We start from the raw sequence: 15,887 nt of genomic DNA, 5'->3' as shown, positions 1-15,887 counted from the left end.
AACAAACAATGGGGAAAGGATTCCCTATTTAATAAGTGATGCTGGGAGAACTGGCTAGCCATATGCAGAAAATTGAAACTGGACCCCCTTCCTTACACCTTATACAAAAATTAACTCAAGATGGATTAAAGACATATATGTAAAACCCAAAACTATAAAAACTCTAGAAGAAAATCTGGGCAATACCATTCAGGCCATAGGCACAGGCAGAGATTTCATGATGAAAATGTCAAAAGCAATTGCACGTCTGGGAAGTGGGAGGGGCGTCTGGGAAGTGAGGAGCGCCTCTGCCCGGCCCCCACCGTCTGGGAAGTGAGGAGCGCCTCGCCCCCGTCTGGGAAGTGAGGAGCGCCTCTGCCCGGCCGCCCCGTCCAGGAAGAAGTGAGGAGCACCTCTGCCCGGCTGCCCTGTCCGGGAAGAAGGGAGGAGCCCCTCTGCCCGGCCGCCCCATCCGGGAAGAAGTGAGGGGCCCCTCTGCCCGGCCGCCCCGTCTGGGAAGTGAGGAGCGCCTCTGCCCAGGCACCCATCGTCTGGGAAGTGAGGAGCGCCTCTGCCCGGCCGCCCCGTCTGGGAAGTGAGGAGCGCCTCTGCCCGGCCACCCCGTCTGGGAAGAAGTGAGGAGCGCCTCTGCCCGGCCACCCCGTCTGGGAAGAAGTGAGGAGCGCCTCTGCCCGGCCGCCCTGTCTGGGAAGAAGTGAGGAGCGCCTCTGCCCGGCTGCCCCATCTGGGAAGTGAGGAGCGCCTCTGCCCGGGCGCCCCGTCCGGGAAGAAGTGAGGAGCGCCTCTGCCCGGCTGCCCCATCTGGGAAGTGAGGAGTGCCTCTGCCCGGGTGCCCCGTCCGGGAAGAAGTGAGGAGCACCTCTGCCCGGCCGCCCCGTCTGGGAAGAAGTGAGGAGCGCTTCTGCCTGGCCGCCCCGTCTGGGAAGAGGTGAGGGGTACCTCTGCCCGGCCGCCCCGTCTGGGAAGTGAGGAGCACCTCTGCCCGGCCACCCATCGTCTGGGAAGTGAGGAGCGCCTCTGCCCGGCCGCCCCGCCTGGGAAGTGAGGAGCGCCTCTGCCCGGCCACCCATCTCTGGGAAGTGAGGAGCGCCTCTGCCCGGCCGCCCCGTCTGGGAAGTGAGGAGCGCCTCTGCCCGGCCACCCATCGTCTGGGAAGTGAGGAGCGCCTCTGCCCGGCCGCCCCGTCTGGGAAGTGAGGAGCGCCTCTGCCCGGCCACCCCGTCTGGGAAGTGAGGAGCGCCTCTGCCCGGCCACCCACCGTCTGGGAAGTGAGGAGCGCCTCTGCCCGGCCACCCACCGTCTGGGAAGTGAGGAGCGCCTCTGCCCGGCCACCCACCGTCTGGGAAGTGAGGAGCGCCTCTGCCCGGCCACCCACCGTCTGGGAAGTGAGGAGCGCCTCTGCCCGGCCACCCACCGTCTGGGAAGTGAGGAGCGCCTCTGCCCGGCCACCCCGTCTGGGAAGTGAGGAGCGCCTCTGCCCGGCCGCCCCGTCTGGGAAGTGAGGAGCGCCTCTGCCCGGCCGCCCCGTCTGGGAAGTGAGGAGCGCCTCTGCCCGGCCGCCCCGTCTGGGAAGAAGTGAGGAGCGCCTCTGCCCGGCCGCCCCGTCCGGGAAGAAGTGAGGAGCGCCTCTGCCCGGCCGCCCCGTCTGGGAAGAAGTGAGGAGCGCCTCTGCCCGGCCGCCCCGTCTGGGAAGAAGTGAGGAGCGCCTCTGCCCGGCCGCCCCGTCTGGGAAGAAGTGAGGAGCGCCTCTGCCCGGCCGCCCCGTCCGGGAAGAAGTGAGGAGCGCCTCGCCCGGCCGCCCCGTCTGGGAAGTGAGGAGAGCCTCTGCCCGGCCACCCATTGTCTGGGAAGTGAGGAGCGCCTCTGCCCGGCCACCCATATTCTGGGAAGTGAGGAGCGCCTCTGCCCGGCCACCCATCGTCTGGGAAGTGAGGAGCGCCTCTGCCCGGCCGCCCCATCTGGGAAGTGAGGAGCGCCTCTGCCCGGCCACCCACCGTCTGGGAAGTGAGGACGCCTCTGCCCGGCCACCCACCGTCTGGGAAGTGAGGAACGCCTCTGCCCGCCACCCCGTCAGGGAAGTGAGGAACGCCTCTGCCCGGCCACCCACCGTCTGGGAAGTGAGGAGCGCCTCTGCTCGGCCACCCCGTCTGGGAAGTGAGGAGCGCCTCTGCCCGGCCGCCCCATCTGTGAAATGAGGAGCGCCTCTGCCCGGCCACCTATCGTCTGGGAAGTGAGGAGCGCCTCTGCCCGGCCGCCCCGTCCGGGAAGAAGTGAGGAGTGCCTCTGCCCGGCCGCCCCGTCCGGGAAGAAGTGAGGAGCGCCTCTGCCCGGCCGCCCCGTCCGGGAAGAAGTGAGGAGCGCCTCTGCCCGGCCGCCCGTCTGGGAAGTGAGGAGCGCCTCTGCCCGGCCGCCCCGTCGGGAAGTGAGGAGCGCCTCTGCCCGGCCGCCCCGTCTGGGAAGAAGTGAGGAGCGCCTCTGCCCGGCCGCCCCGTCCGGGAAGAAGTGAGGAGCGCCTCTGCCTGGCCGTCCCATCTGGGAAGTGAGGAGCGCCTCTGCCCGGCCGCCCCGTCCGGGAAGAAGTGAGGAGCGCCTCTGCCCGGCCGCCCCGTCCGGGAAGAAGTGAGGAGCGCCTCTGCCCGGCCGCCCCGTCTGGGAAGTGAGGAGCGCCTTGGCTCGGCCGCCCCGTCTGGGAAGTGAGTAGCGCCTCGGCCCGGCCGCCCTGTCTGGGAAGTGAGGAGCGCCTCTGCCCGGCCGCCCCGTCTGGGAAGTGAGGAGCGTCTCTGCCTGGCCGCCCCGTCTGGGAAGTGAGGAGCGCCTCTGCCCGGCCGCCCCGTGTCTGGGAAGAAGTGAGGAGCGCCTCTGCCCGGCCGCTCCGTCTGGGAGGTCTACCATGGAGGCCAGAAGCAATGTGGGGGCTGGACGTGGTGGCTCACGCCTGTGGTCCCGGCACTCTGGGGGGCGAGGCGGGTTGATCACTTCGGGCTAGGAGTTCAAGACCAGTCTGGCCAACTTGGCGAAACATGAAAAATACAACAGACAAACCAACCAACCAACTCAGTGACAACAAAACAGGTCTACCCTGGAGTCATACTCTAATTTTTTCTATTTTCCTCCCTTTCTGATCCTTTATCCCACTTTCTTTTTCTTCCTCTTCCTTCTCCCTCTTCTTTGTCAAATAGAGGATTGAGTTATTATCACTGATCCACATAAAGTCCCTCTCTACCTTATTTTAACTCCCACCCCCCATTTCTATTCCCCGACTTCCCATGTGTAACCTTCCTAATATGTTTGATACGCATCTTTTTGTTTGTATGTATTTTTAGAAAATGTTTATTGTTTTTGTGTGCAAAAAAAAATTAATTAAAAAAAAAAAGCAATTGCAACAAAAGCAAAGCATGACAAATGGGTTCTAATTAAACTAAAGAGCTTCTGCACAGCAAAATAAACTATCATCAGAGCGAACAGACGACCTGTAGAGTGGGAAGACATCTTTGCAATCTATCCATCTGACGAAGGTCTAATATCCAGAATCTACAAGGAACTTTTAAACAAATTTACAAGAAAAAAAAACCATTAAAAAGTGGGCAAAAGACGTGAACAGACACTTCTCAAAAGAAGACACCTATGCAACCAACAAACCTATGAAAAGAAGCTCAAAATAACTGATCATTAGAGAAATGCAAATGAAAACCACAATGAGATACCATCTCACGCTATTCAGAATGGCAATTATTAAAAAGTCGAGAAATGGCAGATGCTGGCAAGGCTGTGGAGAAATAGGAACTCTTTTACACTGTTGGTGGGAATGTAAATTAGTTTAACCATTGTGGAAGACAGTATTGTGATTCCTCAAAGACCTAGAACCAGAAATACCATTTGACCCAGCAGTTCCATTACTGGGCATACACCAAAAGGAATATAAATCATTCTATTACAAAGATACATGCACGTATGTGTTCATTGCAGCACTATTCACAATAGCAAAGACATGGAATCAACTGAAAAGCCCATGTCTTTTGACAGGCTGGATAAGCAAATTGTGGTATATGTACACCATGGAATACTATGCAGCCATAAAAAGGAATGAGATCTTGTCCCTTGCAGGGACATGGATGGCGCTTGAAGCCATTATCCCCGGCAAACTAATGCAGGAACAGAAAACCAAACAACGCATGTTCTCACTTATAAGTGGGAGCTGAACAATGAGAACACATGGACACAGGGAGAGGAACTACACACACTGGGGCTTGTGGTGGTAGGGGTGGAGGGAGGGAGAGCATCAGGATAAATAGCTAATGCATGCTGTGCTTAATACCTAGGCGATAGGTTGATAGGTGCAGCAAACCACCATGGCACATGTTTACCTATGTAACAAATCTGCACAGCCTGCACCTGTATCCCAAAATTTTAAATTAAATTAAAAAGAAAAGAAAACGTAGTCATCTCTTTGGGTCAGTTCTAAAGGAAAGCATATTGCAGCGATCTGTGATGCTGTGTGATCAGATAGGCTCAAATAGACTGATTAGGAATACATGCTGTGGGAAGTCATATCCACTGTCCCCTCACTGTCCACTCAAGTTAACATAATTTAGCTAAGTCTTGTCAGTTATATGAATTCATTATTTCACTCAAAAATGTATACTCAATGCCTGCTTTTCCAGGCATTTTTCTTGGTGATGCAGGTACAGAGAGGAATCCAAAGTGTTCCTACCCTCATGAAACTCACATTGCAGTAGGAAAAAGTTAAAAAAAAAAAACTTCATAAATAAAATAGTTTCATGTGGAGATAAGTGCTATGAAGAATAAAATAGGGTAAAGTGAGTGAGTTTCTGGGCAAAAGATGGTGATAAGTTTAGAAGGGTGGTTAGGGAAGACCACTCTGAGGAAACGACATGCAGAAAAGTGAATTGAGGAAGGGAGTTCTTCAATTCATGTTCCACAACGCATGGAAAGACCCTGAGGCAGGAATGAGGTTGGTGTGTCCATGGAAGGGCAAAAGGCCAGGGTGCCTGGAGCAAGCTAGGAGGTGAGTACAGGGAAATGAAATCAGAGAGAGAAGCTGGGCCAGAGCTTGGAGATCAGGGTAAGGAGAAAAAGTCCTTGAGGACCAGCCTGGCAACAGAGGCCAAAAGACTAGAAGCCTTCTAAGCAGGGGCTGATTTCCTTGGAGGATGGATGTAATGAGAAAGACAAATTTTCTGGGTGGGGAATAAATTCATCAGAGCAACATTCAGTATTCTTATTTAAAAATGACCTGGGAACTCTAGGGCTGATGTTGATCTGCCCTGACTTATTAATATTTTGTGTGAACTTTGAAAGGAAAGCAATTCTGCGAATTCCTCCAAGCTGTACTTTTTATGTATTCATTTCTTTCTCCTCTGTAGAAAGGAATAGACAAGGAGTTTTACCTACTGTTCACAGTCTTTGATGAGAATCTGAGCAGATATTTTGATGAAAACATTCAGAAGTTTATCTGGCATCCCTTCAGCATTGACAAAGAAGATAAAGAGTTTGTGAAATCCAACCGAATGCATGGTATGACAAATGACATTCCCGCCTGTAAATGAAAGGCTGACTTGCATTTGAAGTGAAAATGATCGGCGTGTTTGAATTATATTAATTTTGGTTTCTTGGATATTGTTCTTGGTCATGAGTAAGTTATTTCATGCCTTCAGCTTTAGATGGTATGGTGAAACCTCCCTATCTCTCAGAGATGTGAAATTTAATATTTCTAGAACACTTTATCAGCCTTAGATGAAGGAACACAAATTTTAAACTAGCGGCCGGGCACGGTGGCTAACACCTGTAATCCCAGCACTTTGGGAGGCCGAGGTGGGCAGATCACCAGGTCAGGAGACCAGCCTGGCCAATATGGTGAAACCCTGTCTCTACTAAAAATACAAAAATTAGCTGGGCATGGTGGTGCGCGCCTATATTCCCAGCTACTCAGGAGGCTGAGGCAGGAGAATTGCTTGAACCCAGAGGCAGAGGTTGCAGTGAGCCAAGATCGTGCCACTGCACAGCCTGGGCGACAGAGTGAGACTCCGTTTAAAAAAAAAAAAAAATTTAAACTAGCCAAGTTCACAGTATATCATAAATGTAGAAAATTACTGACAAACTACTCTCCCTTGGGTTCACAATAACATTAAGTCTGAAAACCAAAGTGACAATAGGAGATAATCATTACATAGCAAAGTGTCTATAATTAAGTAGTATGAATGATTTCATTAAGTAGTATGAGTGACTGGTGAGTGTTAATTTGTGAAACCCTAGCTGCTCCTGTCCCAGATCTTCATTTGAGAGGAATTACTTCTCTCTCCCTGTCTCTTTGTATCAAGTGTTACAATAGCAAACCACCTGCTAATTGCTTGTGAGTAACACAGGATGCTCATTACTCTCAGGCATATTACCTAAGGTAGCAGAGTAATGAGAGTCCAAACTCAATGCCTGCAAGAGTGTGCAGTCAATAAAAGTGCCTGAAGCAAGTAACATAAGACAACAGGTGCTAACCTGCTTGTTTTAGGACCCAGCATAAAATCTATTTACTGCCTTTTAAAGCATTATGGAAGAATAACAAAATAGCCCTTAACCTCCCTTCCTTGTGTGGAAGTAAAAAATAGTCCAAGGTTACAAGGGCCCCATGGCAACCAGATGCTCATTTCCAACAGAGTCCTCTCTTGTGCCAATGGAAAGCATGGAGTAGTGCATTTTCAGTGTCATCTTCTACAAAAGGTTTCACTGTAACTGAATATGAATATTGTTTCCAAACTTCTTAGTAGACAATATAAAGGGGAAATTAAGGTAGAAATAAGGAAATACAGCAGTTTCTTGGTGGAGAAACTCAATTGTAAAAGAAATTTATCATCAAAGAGGTCGGTCTTCATTTAAAAAGATAATAAACTGAATGAACTACATCAAATCCAGCCCCACCCTATTTTGGCAATGTGAAACTACTTTCATATTTAGAAATACAATACATAGTCCAGGCACAGTGGCTCGTGCCTGTAATCCCAGCACTTTGGGAGGTCAAGGTGGGAGGATCACTTGCGTCCAGGAGTTCAAGACCAGCCTGGGCAACATAATGAGACCTCATCTCTACAGAAAACACAAAATTAGCCAGGTGTGGTGGTGTGCACCTGTAGTCCCAGCTGCTACTCAAGAGGCTGAGGTAGGAGGTAGGAGGATCTCTTGAGCCTGGGAGGTTGAGGCTGAAGTAAGCACAATGGCTCCACTGCCGTCCAGCCTGGGCAACAGGGTAAGACCCTCTCTCTCTTTCAATGAATAAATAAATAAATAAATAAATAAATACAGGATATATCATTGTTAAAACAAAGTTCAAGGCAAATAATGCATCTTAATTCAAATGTCACATTAATTATAAACTAGTTCTAGCTTCAGTCTTGCTTGCAGGGAGTGGAAGGAAGAGAGCAACAAAGCCAAAAAGAAAGGGCCTGACATGGTACACAATGCTTTGTGTTGTGTTTATTATATAGTCTGTATTCAAAACATGTTTACTGGAAGAAAGAATGGATGAGTGAATGTTGTAGAAAGAGAGGCTTTAAACAAGCATTCCAAGGCAAGAGAAGATTCTCTACCAGCCAGCCAAGGACTGAATTTATTAGCACCTTGATTTATACTCAGATCTCATTAACATTTGATGGACAAGATTTAGATCATTTATTTGCAAAGACATTATCAAAGATTTTTTTTTCAAAAAATGTGGTGTCCTTCTCAGAAGTGCCAGAATTTCTTGGAATTTCTACTAATAATCCCAGATCTGAGTACAATTACCAAGCACCACTGGTTTTGCAGACACAGAAATATTAGGATAGTACAAAAGTAATTGCGGTTTTTGCAATTACTTTCAATGGCAAAAACTGCAATCACTTTTGCACCAACCTAATAAAAAGTAATTTTATTTGATAATGGGATTATAACAGAGGGTCACTCATGTGCATGATAGTAGTTCCTTCCTACTATAGGCTTCGTAGAGAGCAGGAGGGGGGTAGAAATATTTATTTCTCCAAGAGACATGAAGTATGAGACACAATTATGTGCATTCATCAGTCAGACATTGCTGTTATATCATGGCATTCATCCCCATGGGGTGAGAATGCGGTTTCTAAATTCTTCTCAAGGCACTTTTTCAGATAGCCACTATCAATGGATTGGGGTTGATGTCAAAGATAAAAACAATTTGCCACTCTGGAAGCACAGAGGGTCTTCATATCTAACGAATCATTATTTATTAATAAAGTCCCTCCAGTAATTGTATTAGGGTAAGGAAGTACAAGTTATCATAAAGCAAATTTATTTACTCAAAGACTAACCTCATATAAGCTTAAATACCCCCTAAAATAATTCCTCTCCACTGACTGCATATGCACATATACTGTCAATTGATTAAAAAATCTTTCAAATAATGCTGAATCCATGTAATCAGTAAAAGCATGTCTGATAACTTCTAGAATCAAATGCAAAGCCCACTGGCAAATTAGCGTCTTGTAGAATTCAATGAATTAATAACTAAGGAAGAGACATTTAACAAGGGAGATCATAGGAAAATAACCATAAAAGTAAAAGATTTTCATATTGAGAGCCTTAGAGAAGAGTATGGGGAAATTATTTCATAAACAATCTGATTTATCCCTTAGTCATTCTTAGAATTAGTGTCCTTGCATATGTGTTGTTAAAGATAACATTTAAATAATTTCCTTATATTTTCATTATTCATTGTTAATTTTGGTCTCCATTTTAAGTGGATTCAGCATGTGGCTTTTCCCTGGTACTGTTTATTCTCTGAAAACAAGGATCTTTTGTAAACAGTTTACATATTTGAAGCTCCCCTGCCCCATACACACTGATAATTTTTCACTATCTTTCTTCTTCCATTTAGCTGTTAATGGCTACATGTACGGCAACCAGCCAGGCTTAAACATGTGTAAAAGGGATAGAGTTTCCTGGCATCTGATTGGATTGGGCACTGACACCGACATGCATGGAATTGTTTTTCAAGGGAACACCATCCACCTACGAGGGACTCACCGAGACTCCCTGGCCCTGTTTCCCCACATGGCCACAACAGCATTCATGCAGCCGGACCACGCAGGTAAACTTGCTGGGTCCATCTCAGGTGACCAGATTTCTACCTTCAGGCTCATCCTCTTAGAGTCCTCCCACAGAAGAAATTGGTAGACTTTGTGCACTTCAAGTGGTGTAGAAATAGATACAGTCTTGATTAGAATCAGAGAATCCTGACTTATTAGTCCAAACACATAATGTAAGGGACAGAGGGGAAATATATAAAATAGCATCCACAAAACAGAAGTGGGAGCCCTCTAAAGTCTTTGGTACATAAATCCTAGAAGAATGTTTTTGATTCACAGTCCATAAAAATTCAGCCCTGATAAAGTGGATATGTTTTGCTCTCATTGAGCATGAACATAATTTCAGTTGCTTCTCTGAAGCATCTACCAGGCATGGACATCCCAGTGGATGCTTCCAGATTACAGATGTAGCCATAACTGCAGCCTGGTCTCTCTTCCATAGGTACTGATAACAGCCTTTTGATTGGGGGAATTCTCTGTTTTCATTCTGTTGGGCACCCTTGGTTTCCCAACAGGGCAAGCTGCATTGGATCTGGAATTTATGGAGACCCCTGTATAATGCCAGTACCTGGAACTTCTTCTCTTAGAGATTCCAAGCTAATGAGATAATTGGGGCATTTTCATAAAAGATCTAAAGCAACACATGGTAGCACATGCTAATCACTGCATGAAAAGTGAGGAAAACAAACCCTATAGACATTGAACATGTTTTTCCAAACCAATTTTTTCATCAGTCTTAACAAGAAACCAATATGCTACTTAAGATGAGTACTTGCTGTTTACTAATGGATGTTCTACTTCTTTGCTTTCCACTGGAACTGCAGTTTAGATGTCTCTGTGTCATCAATTAAGAACTTGAGGCTTGGGCTTCAAAATCTTTGCCTAAGGACTGCCTGAGACTAGGAGCTCCATAGTCTTTTCTATGTGAACTTTTCCTAGTGTCCAGTCTCTGTACATTAGTATAGTTGATCAATTATGAATTACTCAAATCAAGGGATGCCTTGGACACAACTTTTTTTTTTCAATACGCTCTTCAAGATCAAAGAGGGGAGGGGATTGGGAAATAGCCAAATCATTTTAATTCATAGAAATAGGGACTCAAATTTAGAGCTGCCCAGAATAATTTTAGAAATGGAGCTACTTATTCTAGTGCTTTGATCATTACTCCACGTGTCCTATACATTTCTAAAGAGCTTCACAACCGTATTTTCCAGTTTATGTTTGGTGAAAAGCATAAATCTGTGACTGCTTAAAAGCTTAGTCATTTCACCAATTCCTGTCCCTTACCTATAAGTCAAGAAGGAGGGTGCTCAAAAGTGGGTAGAGTAAACTATATGCTGCAACTCAAACATTTCCATGTTCTTCTATTATTATTATCATTATTGTTAATTTTTTTTCTCCTTCATGCTACCTTGTCTAAGATCCTCTTTGTTCTTAGAGGAGACAATTCCTCAACTACTGAAGTGCCATGATCAATACACAAACAATAGGCTGCCTGGAAAAAACAAATGCAGGGGACAGTCTTTCCAAGTCTGTCTTCAAAGGTGTCTTCTCTGTGGTTTCATAAAAAGACCCTTCCTCATGTGTCCTCATCAGTGCCTGGGTGTGCTTGGTACCCCTGAGTCAACCCATTGAGTTTTCGCTCATCTAAAAGGAGTAACTTGGTGATGTTTAGACAACAGAGTTACATGTATAGCAAGATAGAGGATACCTTTGTGCATCGTAGAAGGTTAATGAAAGGTACACTCATCCCTCACCTCTAAAAACAGAGGCTACTAGAGAAAGGGGAGGAAGATTTATTGATCCAATATTTTCATTGAGAGTTAATATCTTCAATAATTTTATTTGTCTTATGTGATTTTATGGTGAGTTGAGTTAAGAAATATCTATCTGATGCCAATGCATCTAGAAAATTCAATCTAAAAATTACATAATTTTTGACAGACATGATTGTCAGTATTATGTAGAAAAATCTAATTGATTGTTTTTCTGTTTTCTGTTTCCTTTTCATTTAGCATAATGTAGACCTATCATTGGAAATGAGAAACTTCTTTGCTCAAAGGCTTAATGAAGTAATACATTTGGCTTTAATAATAATAACACATATTTATTGCACTTTAGAATTTATGAAATCCTTTAGGGCAAAATACTCATCAGAAATGTGGCTTAATTTGAACCTTGTCTAGGATAATCATCTTACAGGTAATTAGTTCTTTTTAAACTGGGCTGGGCTAAGACAGTCATTGGTGGTTTTCCAGGAGATACTGTCTTCTAATAGGTGTGTATTATAGGGGAGACCCAGAAAAGTCATTTTTTGGTAGCAATATTGTAAGTTTCTTTTTTTATAACAAATGAATTTTGGACGGTATCTTTCTCTCCACAGAAGTAAATATATTCAAAGTAATCTATTCCCCCTGGGGTCTGATTTTAAACTACTAGACAACTGGTATTTTTAAAATCCACCTAACTGGTTATTTTTGAATAAAATATGCAGGTTTGCTAAAAACAGACCACCACCAACAAAAATACCGAGCACCACACTCAATGCCGAGCCATGTCTCTTGCAGGTATTTTTAGGGTGTTTTGTACCACCATGCACCACCTCCCGAGAGGCATGGGTCAGATCTATGAGGTCAACAGCTGTGACAACAGGGACCCTTCTGAGCAGCCGTACGGGATGATAAGAACTTTTTACATCGCCGCTGAAGAGGTAGAATGGGATTATGCCCCTAACAAAAACTGGGAGTTCGAAAAGCAGCACTTGGACGCAAGAGGGGAAAGGTACCACAGGCGCCGCCACCAGGGCTCCTCGGTGGGATCGCGCATGCTCCGTAGGTCTTTAGCAAGTGTGGCTCCCTGCAAATTCCCAGGTTGTGTCTGCACAGTTCCGGCCGACAGACACTTTTACTTATGTGCACAGAGTAGGGAAGCTGCCCACCTCGGCCTCCGGAAGGCAGCGTGCAGTGTCTTGCAGGCCCTCGGCGGGCTCTGCTGGGTGGCCATGGGATGCAGGGCGTGCCTGGGAGTGAGTGTGCAGGGTGAAAAGGCTCAGGGAAAGAGGCAGATCCCATGGTTATAGTGGGGCTGGGAAGACAAAAAGGGCCAGAGAAGGCAGAGAGGGTGTATGATGCGGGGTGAGAGGATGGGCTGCTGTGGATGCAGGACCTCAGGAAAGGTTGAGGCTGAGCCATTGGCAGAGCGCTTCTCCAAGTGGGGGACCACCAAGGAGGGACAGGGGGCCATTGCCTTGCAAGAGACCTCGGGATCGGGGTAGGAAGAACAGGTTTCTCTACTAGGCCCTGTGTCCAGAAAGTCTGCAAGACTGGCCCTCCCATAACAGTGCTGTTGGCCAGTGGTGCATGCCCAAGACTCAGCAGCTCTCAGGCCGCCAGCAGGCTTGTGAGCATTGCTCCTCCAGGGCGCTAAGCCCAGAGTCCAGGAACCAAGATCCCTAGGGTGCACTGGGATGGAGTTAAACAGGGAAGAAGGCAGGCGCAGACCACAGACCTCCTCCCCCAGGGATAATCCCCTCCCTCCACAGCAACCCACTGCCTGGTATTACTGTTCTGATATGCAGATGAGGAAACTTGGATGCAAAGAGTTAAGGCGCCCAACTAGACATTGGCAGAGTTAGAACTGAACATAGATCTTTTGAAAGACAAATCTGCATTCTCTCCGGCACACTACATTGTCCCTCCTGGCCCAGGTCTTCTTTGTTCTTTATTGCCACCTACCCTCGCCCCCTGCCGCCATACTCCCCTCCCCTCACCTCATAGACATCCTCCGTGGCTGCGAGACAAACACGACATGCTACTGTTCCTATCTTAACACAAGTATTTGTTTTCTTATTTATTGGCCTTTGTTTTGAGGGGCTGTACTTATGGAAAAGAGAGTATAATGGTTCTACCTTCTGGATACATTTTCTTTTTTTAAGATTTCCCTTAAGAACAGGAGAATTTTAAATCCATTCAATTACTCACTAACCTATTTGTTAGGCCAAACACCTCTATTCTGCAAAACTAGTGCTGCCAATACAAGCTGAAGACTGGTGCTGGTACAGTGGAAAATGAAATGAATTCTAATCTGGCCCTTTCTAAAATGATTATTTCATTAAAAGGCTACCATAACTAAAGAAATAATTGTATAATAATTTTGTCATGTGTACAATCTTAGCCCATGAATGTATAAAAATATAGCCTTTATGATGTTCTTACAACTAATATGAACTCCTACTTTAAGTCTCCATCCCACAGGGCTAGCAGAAGGTCTAGCTTCAGTCTTCTGGGACTCCCTCCCAAGTGACATAGAGAGATAAAATGTGCTGGTGGGGAAGGGGGTGCAATGCCATAATTACACCTTCCCCTGTCACTCTGATTCTTGCCCATAGAAAGATGAAAGCAAAGTGAGATAAGGAGAAGTTCACATGTTCAAAGTTTAACAAATGCTATAGATAACAATTCAGTATGGAATTGAAATGGCAGTTCTCTCAGGGCACATCTGAGGCATGTCTGTAGATAAGAGCCCAGTGACACATACCCCTTCTGCACCCTAGTTTCTATGTCTCTGCCCTTTGTCCCATGGCCATGGTAGGAGCCCATCTGGTTTTTGAACCATTTGTGGGTACAGGCTATCCCTGAGACATTTATTATCCTGGTCAGCACAGGCCCTCTGCCCCACCTTGGGACCTAGAAGTCTTTCTTTGGGGCTTCCTAAAACATGCTGGGAAGGCCTCAGCATCCCAGAAAGCCAACAAATGTGACCATCAGTACAATGTCCAGGGGAAGTTTATGCAGTGGGAGGAAATTTGAAAACAGAAGTTAAGTTGCTATGAAAAAATAAAGTTGTATTCCTAGTACTCCTGAGCTTGTAGACTGATACATGTGTGATTTAGTCATCCTGAGATTCTCCACAATAAACCACTGCCTATTGAGCAGCTACTGTGGACCAGGCATTCTGCTAGGGATTTTACAAACCTTATCTGACATAACCCTTACAACACACCTGACCTACTCCATCAGTTTGCTCAGCATCTCTTGCAACATTCTCACAAGACGATGAAAAAGCAAGTGCTTACACAGTGCTGAACATGGGCCTGACATGTGCTTTACAGATACTAACTCACATGACCCTCATATCAACTCCATGAGGTAGAGGAATTATTATCAGCCTGGTTTGCAGTGGAGAAAGCTGGGAAACAGTGGAATGTGGCTACAGGTTCTGCACTGGTCACTACCACATGTAACTGGGACTCCTGAAAAATGAAAGTAGAAAAAATGTTCTCTTCCCTTGGAAATCATACAGTCTAGCATGGAAGTATACATGCATTTATTAAATACCTACTATATGCGAGGCATTGTGCAATGTGCTGGTGAAACAGGATGGAGGATAGACAAGGTCCTTTCCCACACAGAATTCCTGGTCCATGGTAAGACTTTAGAACAAGTATGTTCTATGAGAGGGGAAGCGTAGAGTGCAGCAGGAGATATGGCAGAAGCACACAGCCCTGTCTTGAGGAAAGGTAGGGAGAAGGTTGGTAGTTGGCGAGGGCTTCTGGGAGGAAGTAGTCTTTGAGTTGGAACATGAAGAGTAGTCCACTTGAAGAGGAAGGAAGCATGTTCATGGCAGAGGGAACAACCCGTGTAAAGGCCTGGAGGTGAGGGAGAGCATATCATGTTCAAGAGAGTGAATGTTTAGAATGACCAGAGCATAGAGCCTAGGGGCTAGTGATGGGAAATGAGGCTCAGGAGGTGGCAAAGGCAGAGACTGAGGCTTGAGAGCCAAATTGAGGAGTTTAGCAGTGGGAAATCATAAAAAGGCTTAAAATCAACATGATTAAATGTACAGCTTAGGATCCCTCTGCCTGCAGTGTGTGAATAGAGTGCAAAGAGGAGTACAGGTGGCAGGGAAAATGGTTAGGAACAATTCCACCCAACATAGGTAAGTGATACAAGTGGCTGGGATGAGAATGAAAGCTCCCTCAGTGGAAGGAGATGGAAGGGGTGGGTCTCACTGTATTTTAGAGATAAAATTAATAGATTTAAAAAATCTGTCTTTTGTGATGATCTGCCTTGGTAATAGATGAAATGTACTATACGTGTATGGTACATATACAGTCTATCCTTGTTATTTGTAGATTCTGCTTTTGCAAATTTGCCTAGTTGCTAAAATGTATTTTTAACCCCAAAATCAATTCCTGTGACATTTTTGTGGTCATTTGCATGTACATGTAGAGTGGCAAAAAATTTACATTGCCTGATGCACACATTTTCAGCTGGGGTCAAACAAGGAGTCTCTCTGCCTTCTTGTTTCAGCTCTCATACTGTAAATAAATGTCCTTGTTTTCAGATTATTTAGTGCCATCGTTTTTGCACTTGTGTGCTTTATGTTGGTGCTTTCACTGTTTAAAATGCCCCCTTAAGCAGAGTGCTGAAGCAGTGTCCTGAGTGTAAGAAGCCTCTGATGTGCCTTATACATGTGAGAGGGGCTTTGTTCCCGCATGAGTTACAGTGCTGTTGGCTGTTGACCTCAGTGTTAATGAGCTCAACAGTGTTAATGCTGTTGAGCTCAGCAATATATATTAAATAAAGTGTGTTTAAAAAGAAACAGACATAAAACAAGGTTATATGTTGATCTGTTGATGAAAATATTGTGACCAGAGGTTTGCAGGAACCTAACCCTATATTTCCCCTAGGAACAATGGTTCAGTCTTTATTAGTCCAGTTATCACAATGACTTTCTAGAACATAACTAGGGTGAATAACAAGCATCAACTGTATCTAT

General features: G+C 46.1%; 1 protein-coding gene across 1 annotated transcript in view; it reads left to right on the top strand.

Annotated features, from left to right (window-relative positions):
* The window catches only part of HEPHL1 (hephaestin like 1), a 97,763-nt gene that overhangs the window by 58,258 nt on the left and 23,618 nt on the right, over positions 1-15,887 (top strand). Inside the window, exons 10-12 of the mRNA XM_030828934.1 lie at positions 5,385-5,535; positions 8,897-9,109; positions 11,675-11,888. Coding sequence (XP_030684794.1) covers positions 5,385-5,535; positions 8,897-9,109; positions 11,675-11,888 — 578 coding nt within the window. The remainder of the gene's footprint in view (positions 1-5,384; positions 5,536-8,896; positions 9,110-11,674; positions 11,889-15,887) is intronic.

This window comes from Nomascus leucogenys, chromosome 15, assembly GCF_006542625.1.
Source record: "Nomascus leucogenys isolate Asia chromosome 15, Asia_NLE_v1, whole genome shotgun sequence".
NCBI classification, from domain to species: domain Eukaryota; kingdom Metazoa; phylum Chordata; class Mammalia; order Primates; family Hylobatidae; genus Nomascus; species Nomascus leucogenys.
Note: the sequence above shows the minus strand (reverse complement) of the source record. Positions and strands in the feature narration are given on the sequence as shown.